This window comes from Pseudonaja textilis, chromosome Z, assembly GCF_049901715.1.
Source record: "Pseudonaja textilis isolate UNSWEBS1 chromosome Z, rPseTex1.2, whole genome shotgun sequence".
Lineage (NCBI taxonomy): Eukaryota > Metazoa > Chordata > Lepidosauria > Squamata > Elapidae > Pseudonaja > Pseudonaja textilis.
Window position 1 is genome coordinate 125,188,834 of NC_142008.1, and position 11,699 is coordinate 125,200,532.

Genomic DNA, 11,699 nt, shown 5'->3' on the forward strand with positions numbered 1-11,699 from the left:
GCTGCGCGTATTTTTTTCCTCCCTCTCTCCTCCACTTTGCAAAACAAAAAAACACAAAAAAATACAATGCTGCCCTTCCACCACACACACACACACACACATACACACACAACACTCCCTCCTCCCAATGCCCTTGGGGGTGGGGGGGTGATTAGGGCCAAGAAGCTGCCCCTTCCCCATTTCCAGGGGAGTCAGGAGGAAGAAAAATTTGACTTCATAGCTCTGGCAGGCCTGGCAAAGGCTAGGAAGCCACCAGAAAAAAAAAGTGTGTGTGTGCGTGTGTTTGTGGGTGTGATGACTTCTCCCCCCCCCCCAGCAAATGGGGGTGCAGGGGAAGGAAAAGTTGAGACTAAGAGCAGCCCCCTCCCCTTTTCTCCTAACCTTTTTCCTAGCTGTCAATCGCTTACAAGATAATAGCCATAAGTACGAACACAGTTATGAATACATGAAATGGGTACATATAAGAAAAACGTAAAAGAAACAAGAGGACAGGGACGGTATAAGTATAAACATAGTTATGAATACATGAAATACATTTAAGAAATATATATAAGATACATGGAGGATACATATAAGAAAAATAAATAGAAGAAACAATAGGACAGGGACGGTATAAGTATAAACATGGTTATGAATACATGAAATGCATTCAAATATATATATATAAGATACATATAGGATACATATAAGGAAAATAAATAAAAGAAACAATAGGACATGGACGCTATAAGTATAAACATAGTTATGAATACATGAAATGGATACATATAAGAAAAATAAAATATAAGAGAAACCATAGGTCAGGGACGGTGGGCACATTGGTACGCTTATGCAGGCCCCCTACAGACCTCTTAGGAAAGGGGTGAGGTCAACAGTAGACAGTCCAAGGTTAAAGTTTTTGGGGTTTGGGGAAGAAACCCCAGAGTCAGGTAGAGGATTCCAGACATTGACTGCTCTGTTGTTGCTGAAGTCGTATTTCCTGCCATCAAGTTTGGTGCGGTTAACCTTGAGTTTGTATCTATTGTGTGCTCTTGGGTTGTTATGGTTGAAGCTGAAGTATTCATTGACAGGTAAGTCATTGCAATGTATGATTTTATATACTGTACTTAGATCGGACCGAAGGCAGCGTAGTCGTAGGTTTTCTAGGTCTAGTATTTAAAGTCTGGTGGCATAAGGTCGTCTGCAATGAGTAGAGGAGCGGAGAACTCTTCTTGTGAAACATTTCTGGACTTTCTCAACTGTGTTAATATCAGATACGTAATGTGGGTTCCAGACTGATGAGCTGTATTCGAGTATAGGTCTAGCAAATGTTTTGTATGCTCTAGTTAGTAGTGTGATATTACCGGAGAAAAATCTATGTAGGATTAGGTTAACAACTCTTAATGCCTTTTGGGCTCTGTAGTTGCAGTGGGCTCTAGCACTTAGATCATTTGAGATGAGTCCTCCAAGGTCCTTGACGGAGTTTGGATCCTCAACAAGGTCTTGACTATTCAGCCTGTATTTTATTTTCTGATTGTTTTTTTTTCAGTGCCCACACCATCACCACCCCACAGGCCACTGTCTGGAATTCCTGCACCCACCCACCCCATTTCTTTTAGGTCCCCATTTGGGTGGGGTGGGGGGGTGGCAGGAGAGAGGCAGCATTACACCCCTCTTCAAATTAGGGCGCACGGTTTTCCTTTCTTCCATCCTGATTGGGCTTTTTTAAAAAAAATGGGGGGCGTGGGTTGGAATCATCCCGAAATGGCGGCTGGCAGTCGGGAATCGCGCCCTCCCTCTCCGGGGCTAGAGGTAGGCCAGGGGGCAGCCGGGGGCTGGGGTCGGAGGCCCCTCAGCCTCGCAAGTCCATCCAAAGCCAGCGTGCCTGGGGAGCTCCCCACCGAGAGGCTGCTAGGAGGCCGGCTTCCTTGGCATCGTGGCAACGGCCGGAGGGTTCGGGCGCGCCCGTGAGAGAGCAGGCCGATGGCAAAGAGAAAAAGGAGGGAAGGGAGTATTTTGGAGAGATTGCAGAGGAAGAGAGTAAAAGTTACCCGCTTTTGGGGGAAGGGCTGGGGGTTGGACTAGATGACCTCCAAGGTCCCTTCCAACTCTGATGATCTCTGTTAAAGGTTTCACAGCCTGAATTTGGCAAGGCAAGAGCAGGACTGGACTGCCATCAAGTCAGAAATGGGGTAGGGTCTCCCTCGGTTTGGGGGTGGGGCGGGGTTGGACTGGATGACCTTCAGGGTCCCTTCCGACTCTGTTACTATTCTGTTAGTCAGAAATTGTGGGAGCTTCATCCCTGGAAGCTTTTCAAGAAGAGATTGGACTGTCATCTGTCAGAAATGGTGTAGGGTCTCCGCTTGGGAGGAGATGGGGGTTGGACTAGATGACCTCCAAAGTCCCAACTCAAGATAATCTATCTGAGTGGGGCCCTGGCTGCCCTGGGGAAGGGGGGGCTCTTGCAGTGCTAGGAGGGAGGGCCTTCGGAGTTTCACCTGCCCAGCCCTACACCTGGGGGCGGGGAGGGAATCATGGGGTGGGGCGGAGCCACAGTCCTCCCGTAGCTGCTGCCAAGAGGGTCCCCTTGAGGCTCTGCAGCCCACCCCTACAATCCTTCCTGCCCAGGGAGGCCCCAAAAGGGGGCAGACTTTGCACCCAGCCCGGTGCTTCTCCTGGCACAGCCAAATTGCTCCTGGCCCAGGTTTGACCCGGAATTGGGCGGGGGGGGGGCTGTACCCAGGGAGAACTGGCACCTCGCGGGCGCTAGAGAAGCAGGGAGGGAGGGGCAGGCGGGGGAGGACCGTCCCCTTGACCTCTAGGGTGGCCCGTGGGCGGGCTCCTTGGGCGCACCTGGGCCAGGTGAAGTATCCCGACGTCCCCCCCTCCTGCCAGGTGCAATTGGCCGGTAGGGGCAGGCTACCCCCCCCAAGGTGTCCTAGGAACCTCACCTCATCTGCGGGGCGCAGCGGCCCCGGTCATGTAGCCGGTCCCCAGAGCCAGCCCGGGGCTCCCGCGGAAGACGCTTCGGGAGGAGGGGGATTGGGCTCGGGCTGGGACCCCTTCGGGGCCGCCTCTGGGCTGTAAAACCCCGCGCACGGTCTTCCGCCCGTCCCGGAAGGGGCGTGACTAGACAGCCTCGAGAAGTCTCGTCGCCGGAGCAGCAGCAAGCAAGGGAAGCACGTGCGGCCGCCGATCGGGCCTTGGGATATAGGGCGGCAGGCCCCACCGCTCCATGCCCCGCCCCCTTGCCTGCCCCAGATTTAAAAGAGTTGGAAGGTACCCTGGAGGTCATCTAGTCCAACCCCCTTCGCCCAAGGAGGAGACCCTACACCATTTCTGACACAGCAATCCAGTCTCTTCTTTGGAAATCCTGCTTCTGCCTTGCCAAATTCTCAGATCACCCCCCCACACACACACCCAACCCTGCCTTACCCCGCCCAAGCCGACCCCTCCAGGCTGCTCCGTCTTGGGGGTGAGGGAGGGAAAGCGCTGGGTTTCTGAGTGTAAGCAGAGTGCTGAGCGCGTGAGAAGGGCCGGCCGGGGCTCCGCTTGAGACTCCTTGAGACAGTCGCTTGTCTGAAACCAGACCCTTTTTAAGTTCTCCTGCTTGAGCAAGGGGCTGGACTAGACGACCTCCAAGGTTCCCCCTTTCCAGCTCATTCCCTCCGCCCCCCTGCCGGCGCCTCTCCCGACACACCGACGGCAGGTATTTCAAGCAAGCGCCTCCCCCCCCCCCCCCCCCCCACCTCCACCTCCACCTCCCCACCTCTCTGCCCTGGGATCGTGCAAGGATGATGGATGATGTAGTAAAAAAACATCCGGGAAAAGGAGCCTTGAGAACGGCAGCACCTGAGGTGGACTGGGGCATAGGGAGTTAGGGTGTCCCCTCTCCCCCGTTTGAAAGGGCCCCTTGTCTGGCTGGAGTAGGGTGTAGGGTCTCCCGCTTGGGCAGGGGTGGGTTGGACTAGATGACCTCCAAAGTCCCTTCCGACTCCGATTATCTGTTATTCTGTTATTTTATTATTCTATTATTCAATTCCCTTGAGACTTTCAAGAAGAGACTGAACTACCCTCTCTCAGAAATGGTGTAGGGTCTCCCGCTTGGGTGGGGGTAGGGGTTGGAGTAGATGACCTCCAAAGTCCCTTCCAACTCTGATTATCTGTTATCTGATATTATATTATTCCGTTATTTTATTATTCTACTCACTTGAGACTTTCAAGAAGAGACTGGACTGCCATTTGTCAGAAATGGTGTAGGATCTCCCGCTTGGGTGGGCAGGGGTTGGGCTAGATGACCTCCAAGGTCCCTTCCGACACTCATATTCTATATTCAATGGAAAAGAAGTTGCCTTCGGAAGTAGTGGGAGTGTCATCACTGGAGACTTTCAAGAACAGATTGGATTGCCATTTGTCAGAAATGGTGTAGGGTCTCTCACTTGGGCGGGGGGTGGACTAGATGACCTCAAACGTCCTTTCCGACTCTGATTATGTTATTGTAATTTTATTACTCTATTATTCTATTCCCTTGAGACTTTCAAGAAGACACTGGGCTGCCCCTCTGTCAAAAATAGTGTAGGGTCTCCCACTTGGGTGGGCAGGGGTCGGGCTAGATGACCTCCAAGGCTCCCTTCCGACTCTGACTATCTGATATTCTGTTACTTTACTACTCTATTATTCTATTCCCTTGAGACTTTCAAGAAGAGACCGGACTGCCATTTGTCAGAAATGGTGTAGGAACTGGATGACCTCTAAGGTTCCCTTACCATTCTTTGATTATCAGCCCCACAAGCAGCAGAGGAGTGGTGGAGCCCCACCCCACGCTGTCCCCGGGCACCCCCACCCCAAATTAGATCCGCGGGGGTGGTTCTGTTCTTTTCCTTGGCTTTAAGTGGGCAGCTTTAGGGTGGGGGGGGGCTTGGTTCACCCCTGGCCCGCCTGCTGAAGGAAGGTTACCAACGTTGCCCGCTTTGGCACAATCTGGGGGTGCAGCATGGCCACCCCGTTTTTCCGTGGGGGGGGAGGAGGAGGAAAGAAGGTATACAGGGAGTGGATCAACTTTTCCTTCTGGCCAGCAGGTGGCAGCTGGGAGGTGGGGAGAGAGGGGGTTGGACTAGATGACCTGCAAGACCCCTCTTTCTCTCTTCCCCCCCCACCCTCTAAATGCAAAGGGCCTTATTAGCTTTCAGCCTGTGTGAGGTTTGTACTACCTGGACCTGTTGGATTGCTGCCTGATCAACACTCGGCTCTCCTTGTATCCCTGCACACACCCCTTCCAAAAAAAAAGTCTTGTGCAATATGCACCTTCCAAAACACACACACACACTCACACACAGAGCAAGCAGCCGCATTTGCAATGAAGTCCAAACTGGGCCCGCAAAACGATACCTAATAAAAAATGATTAAAAAAACACCTCAAAACGTTTTTTTTCCAGCCAGAAGCTCTGTAAACCCAGTTTAAAAACACAACCACAAACCAGGATGATGGCGGTTTCCAGAACGGCCCTTTGGCTTGGGGGCCCAAAACTCCAAAACAACTGGAGAAGTTGGCTTCAAAGGCTCTGCAGGGCCGGGAATGGAGGGACTTTGGGAAGAGCGGGTTTCGAATGTGATCAGAGCTGGACGGCGGGCGAGCATGCGCAGAGTGCCTTTTGCAGGGCTAGGAATTTGAAACTGGCTTGGTGGGGTGGGATTTCCAGCCAGGCAACAGGTTCTAATCTCACGCCAGTGTAGGAAGAAGCTGCAATGGAAGGTCCCAGGCTGTTTTTTTTTTTTTGCAAAGCTTTCTTCCCAGATGAGGGGTGGGATCCCTTGAGGCCATGCAGTCCCTCCCCTCCAAAAGACCCCATTTTGTCACTCTATTACCTGCCAGGGCATCCTTGTTTCCAATTCTGGAGTTTGAAGATGGGTGGACTTCCAACTCCCAGGATAGCTAACCCTAACCCAAGTCCCCCTCCACCAATTCTTCCTCCCAGATGAGGGGGTCCCCTTGAGGCCATGCAGTCCATCCCCAGCTCCAGCAGCTCCTCCAACAGGGCTGTCCAAGCTTGTTTTCACTGTCTCAACTGCTCCCAAGTCTCTTCCTGGTAGTTAAATCCAAGGGATGCTTTTCGCTTGTAAACTTGGGAGCAGGGGGACGGGGGTTTGGACTAGATGACCTCAAAAGGTCCAATCTAGCTCTGGTTCCGTGTGACCTTCTGAGGGATCTCTCAAGGTGATCCTTTTGTCCCTTTGGGTACATCCACCCACCTTCAAAAAGTAAACCAATCCTGATTTTTTTTCCCCTCAAGGTTGTAAATAAGAAAACGCGTCGTTTCTCCCGGCGGGATTCATCCTTTCTCCGGCCAGTTCCCTACTCGGTCGGCAGCCTGGTTTTACCTGGGGAGGCTCAGTGTGTAGGGCTGCTCGAAGGAAAGAGCAGCTGCAAGCAGCATAGGCGACTTGGGAGTAAGGCTGCAAGGTAATGGCTTTTCCCGTAAAGGGATAAACAGCCAGCCTGAGACACCGGGGTTCTTTGCAGGAAGCAAGGAAGTTCTTGCCCTTCAAGCCTCGTGGGAAGCTCGGAAAAATCTTGCTCGGTGTTTGGAGATGTTTCTTGGCAACTTTATCTCGGTTCTTGGCAGCCTTGCGCCACCTTGGCAACGCGGTAAGATCCCCCTCTCCTTTTGGAACCAGACAAGAAATACCCCCTCAATATAGGAGGGGAGGAGAAGGAAGGGGGAAAAAAAACAATTTCTCTCTCCTTTTTTGTTTCAAGTTGCGTTTTTGTTGTGTTTTTTTTTTTAATTTCTCTTTTAAATACTGTACAGTGAAAAATAAATAGTCTCAACCGTCACAGATCAAATCCCACCCACCCCATTTGTTTCCCTCCACCCACCCCACCCACAAACACACAAAACTCCAGGCCAGGCGGGCCTACTCTTCTCTTGCACAGTGTTCTTTTTTGTTTTGTTTTTTGAGAAAAGGGAAAGGAAACGGGAGGGGCTAAAGGAGCCCCTTTCCTCCCCCCACCCCACAAAGAAGAGGGGGCCGGGCTGCAAGCTGTTTTCCCCCTCCCGTTTTTATTTTACTCCCCAGCAGGACAGGTCTGCCCCCACCTCTCTCTCTACTCAGCTTGGAAGGGGGGTGTTGGTTGGGATTAAGGCCCTGACCCTCTGGGTTCCCCCTCCCCAGGACCGCTACTCCTCCCGGTCCTCGGACTGAGCTACTCCAAGAACGGAAAAAGAAAGAAAGAAGAAAAAAGAAGCACGCAGCTTGTGTGTATGTGTGTGTGTGTGAGTGAGTTTGTGTTATCAGAAGGCACAGTTGCTCCTCCCCCTCTTCCTTCCCCAAATTTTGAATAGCCGCATATATATATATATATATATATATATATATATATATATATATATATATATATATATATATATATATCTGTTTCCAAAACCAAACCAAAAAAAACCTGTTTTAAAGTTCGCCCAAAAAGAGAGGTGTGAAAATGGTTACTTTGCACCTGCCACCCTCCCCTGGGGAGGGAGAAGACACACCTAGAACTCCCCGCCCGCCCTCCCCCTTTCACACACAACAAGCCAGGAAGGAGGGAGGGGTGTGTATGTGTCTATGTGTGTTTCGGACTGGGCTGCTGTAGCTTCACGGTAGCTGTTTGACGAGCCGCCACACAAGGAGAGGCTCTCGGTCCCCCGTCCCCTCCCCAACGGTCTTTGGCAAGCTTGGGAGAGGAATTATCTGGAGAAGGGAGGAGGGGGGTGAGACCCAGGGGATGTTGGTTTGTTGTTCCTGGTTTTAAAGAATGGTGGTGGCTGTGGTTTGTTTTCTTTGAACGAGACGAGTGGCGGCCTTTCATTTCTTTGGGGGTTGCACAAGCTTGCGGGAAGGAAGGATCGTTTCATGGCAAGGAGGAGGAGGAGGAGGAGGACGGCTGGGGCCCCTTAGGACACCCCATTGATCAGGGAGGCCACCTCCGCCTCGCCCCCACCGGCCGCGGCGCTGTGCTCCCCATTCTCCGAAGGGCCGTTGACCATCTTGCTGTTCGCCTCCCCCTGGAAGAACAACGAAATGAGAGGGCGGTCGGAGGGGGGGATTCTCGGCCTTCAAACCCGCCCACCCCTCCCCACGCCGGGGACCAGAGGTCGGCTTCAAATAACTTTATCCACCCCAGTTGCTGGGTGGGGTGTGGGTAAGTTGGCAACCGGTACCACCGTGGGAGCGAAAACGGGGCTGCGGCAGGCGACGGGGACCCAACCCCCATTCCCTGTTTTGTCTTCCCGGGGTTCCGGGGGCTCAAAATGAGCCCATTTTTTCGCCCCTGCGATCCAAAATGGCACTCCTGGGAGGGCCAGTCGCCGGAACGACCAGTTTGCCAAACCGGATCTTTATTAAAAAAACGTCTACAAAAATTCACAGCCGGCTGGTGCGAACCGATAAGGAGCGCACCCCTGTTGTCCACTCGTCATCTATTTCTCGCGTCTTTATGTAGAGGGGCCAAGAGAAAGGGAGGGAGTGGGGAACAGTGTGGCAGCTTGGAAACCGAAAGGACATTTCATCGATGGTTTTTTTCAAGATGCAAAATTCTAATTGGAGAACATGACTGAGGACTCCGGGCTACGGCTGTGTCCCATTGGAGAATATGATTTATGACACAGAGTTGGCTGCACCCAATAAATCCTTTTTGGACGTTTGGCTCGAGACTCAGGATTTAACTTGGGGGCAACCCCACCCCTACCTGGGATCCCCACCATGCCATTGTCCCCCCTCTCCCCCTCTTCAGAGACCGAGACCACCACGTACCTTTTGCTTGGGGGAGGTTCCGCCCTCGGGGGTCTCCTCCTGGCTTTCCCGGAGGGGGGGTCCCTGGCGGCTCTGAGAGTCCGCACGGGAGATGTAGTCCGCGACGGTTCCTGCGGAGAGAGGGGAGGAGTGCGTCGGGCACCAGGAGGGGAGGGGCACCTTCTACCAAAGGGTTCGGCTAGGTCCCGCCCATTGCAGACCAGTCCTCGATGTACTACCGTAACGGCTCCCTCTGCGCATTGCCGTCTCTAAGTGAGATGATTTCAGCTTTGCTGCAGCCATGGGTCATTCAGTATGGGAAAAAAAATGGGCCCTGGAGTCCTTTTCTCCTCCCCCCCCTATCCCACCCCCGGGGCGGCTGTGAGCTCGGTTCCTAAAGGCGCCGCCACGAAGACACAAGGGATGCCTGTGGAGGCTCGCCCTGGCGCTTACCCGGCTGGCGGTCCCGGCTGATGGAGCTGTCCAGGCGGTTAGCACGGTTACGGCGCCGCCGGCTGCGGTTGCGTCGCTGTGGCTTCGACTCCTCCTCTGGTTTGAAATAAAAAGGGGAGAGTTGGGGACGGGGGGTGTTGAGAGGGAGGGGAGGGAGAGATCTTTCCTGACTGACAGAGGCAAGGGCATTGCCTGCGGAAGCCACGGGAACACAGCCCTCACCCATGCCGTTCTCGTTGACAGAGGTGTTGTCCGATTCCAGGCCTCCATCCATGACGGTGGTCTCTTCATCGGTGCGGCGCCGGCGCGAGCGGCGCCGCCGGTTGCTGGGTCCCTGCGACTCACTGCAGTCTGTGTCGGCGTTCGGCTCATTCTCAGGGTTCTCCAGCAGGCTGTAAGGGTTGCTGTCCGGGTCTCTCAGGACTGAGGGGAAAGCGGGAGGACCGGTTGGGTGGGCGGGCGGAGCCTCCAACCCTCTCAACCCACAGGGTTCCTTTTCGTACCTGAACTGATCGACGAGGTGTTGTACTTGCTGTTGCTACTGCTGTTCCCACGAGAGGCTGGAGCAGGACCCCGGCCTCGCCCAGGCCCCGGCCGCCGACGCCCGTCCTCCGGGCGGGGCTCTCGCTCCCGGCGAGCGGAAATCGTAGTCCTCCCTCTTCTCTGACTCAGTCTCGGAGGCGTTGGAGACTTCCGAGTTGGTAGCTGGAGGAGGCGGGTGGAGACAAAGAAAGGAAGAGATGGGGCCTAGCTCCTCCCACCCACCCACCCCTTCGCCCACGGGCTTCGAAAAGCACAAGGCTCCGCCGGCTCACCGTAGCCAGAATTGCCTCCCGCCGGCCTCCACGGCCACGCCCGCCGTAGCTGCCGCCGTAAGTCCTGGTATTGTGCAGGGAGGAGCTGCTCTCGTCCGTGGTGTAGCCGCCCGCTCTTTATCCCCGCGACCCGAGAGGGGCCGGAAGCCCAGGCCGATCTGGCGCAACTGTTCGTCGATCTGCAGCCTCTCTAGGCGAAGCTGCTCCACTTCCTGCCCCGCGGGAGGAAGGAGGAGGGCTTAAACCAGGCAGGGAGAAATGAGGAGGGGAGGGTTCTGCCCTCCGAAGGGTGGGGGGGTCTTTACCTGGAGGTAGGAGAGGTGGTATTCCAGCAGGGCCCGGGCGTTGCTAATGTTCTCCTGCGTCCCCACGAAGATGAAGGGCACCATGCCCTGCGGAGAGGAGGGAGGAAGAGGAAGGCAGGGAAGATTCTACTCCCTCATTAACGACTTAAGAGGAGGAGGGAATAGACGGGGAACTTGCCAAATTTGCAGAGGTGATACTAAGCTGGCGGAAATAGCCAACACTCAAGAAGATTAGGCTCAAGATCCAGAGGGATCTTGACAGGCTAGAAGACCGGGCCATATTTAACCAAATGAAACTCAAGGTAGAGACAAGGAAAGTCCGACACTCAGGCAGGAAAAACCCAAAGGTCCCATATAGACCTATAGGTGAAACCAGGCTCCATAGCAGGAACTGTAATAAATGATCTCAGAGTCTCGGAGTGGGCAACCAGCTCAAGAGGAGCCAGCCGTGTGCAGCAGCCGCCGCCAAAAAAGCCAACGCAATCCTAAATTGCATTAACAGAGAGGGAGACAATCCAGATCAAAGGAAGTATTAAGACCATTCTAGAAAGCCTGAATAAGGCCACACCTGGAGTCCTGCATCCAGTGTTGGTCACCACACTATAAAAAAGATGTTGAGACTCTGGAAAGAGTGCAGAGAAGAGCAACCAGGAGGATGAGGGGACTGGAGACTAAAATATATGAAAAACAGTTGCAGGAACTGGGCCTGGCTAGACTAGGGAACAAAAGGACCAGGGGGGACAGGAGAGCAACCTTCCAATATTTGAGGGCTTGGGGTTAGACTAGATGACCTACAAGGTCCCTTCCAACTCAAAATCTGATTTTAAGGAACAAAAGGACCAGGGGAGACAGGAGAGCAGCCTTCCAGTATTTGAGGGTGGGGGTTGGACTAGATGACCTACAAGGTCCCTTCCAACTCTGTTCATCTGACTTCCATCTGATTTTAAGGAACAAAAGGACCAGGGGAGGCAGGAGAGCAGCCTTCCAATATTTGAGGGGTGGGGGTTAGACTAGATGACCTACAAGATCCCTTCCAACTCATAATCTGATTTTAAGGAACAAAAGGACCAGGGGAGACAGGAGAGCATCTTCCCATATTTGAGGGGCTGCCACAGAGAGGAGGAGGAGGGGGGTCAAGCTATTTTCCAAAGCACCCAAAGGCCAGACAAGGAAGAATGGATGGAAACTGAACAAGGAGAGATTCAACCTGGAAATAAGGATGAATTTTCTGACAGGGAGAACCACCAACCAAAAAGTTGCTTTTAGAAATCGTGGGAGCTTCATCATCCCTGGAGGCTTTCAAGAAGAGACTCGACCACCACTTGTCAGAAATGGGGTAGGGCCCCCTCTTGGGAAGGAGGGGGTTGGACTAGATGACCTC

The 11,699-nt window shown here is 53.5% G+C and overlaps 1 protein-coding gene across 1 annotated transcript in view; it reads right to left on the reverse strand.

The window, feature by feature from the left end:
* Positions 1 to 7,752: 7,752 nt before the first annotated feature.
* FXR2 (FMR1 autosomal homolog 2) overlaps positions 7,753 to 11,699 on the reverse strand; it is a 17,641-nt gene continuing 13,694 nt past the window's right edge. The window contains 10 exon segments of the mRNA XM_087917296.1: positions 7,753 to 8,018; positions 8,767 to 8,876; positions 9,199 to 9,294; positions 9,421 to 9,621; positions 9,702 to 9,829; positions 9,831 to 9,903; positions 10,014 to 10,032; positions 10,035 to 10,126; positions 10,129 to 10,225; positions 10,319 to 10,405. Of these exon segments, the coding sequence (XP_087773422.1) occupies positions 7,908 to 8,018; positions 8,767 to 8,876; positions 9,199 to 9,294; positions 9,421 to 9,621; positions 9,702 to 9,829; positions 9,831 to 9,903; positions 10,014 to 10,032; positions 10,035 to 10,126; positions 10,129 to 10,225; positions 10,319 to 10,405 (1,014 nt within the window). The 3' untranslated portion in view covers positions 7,753 to 7,907.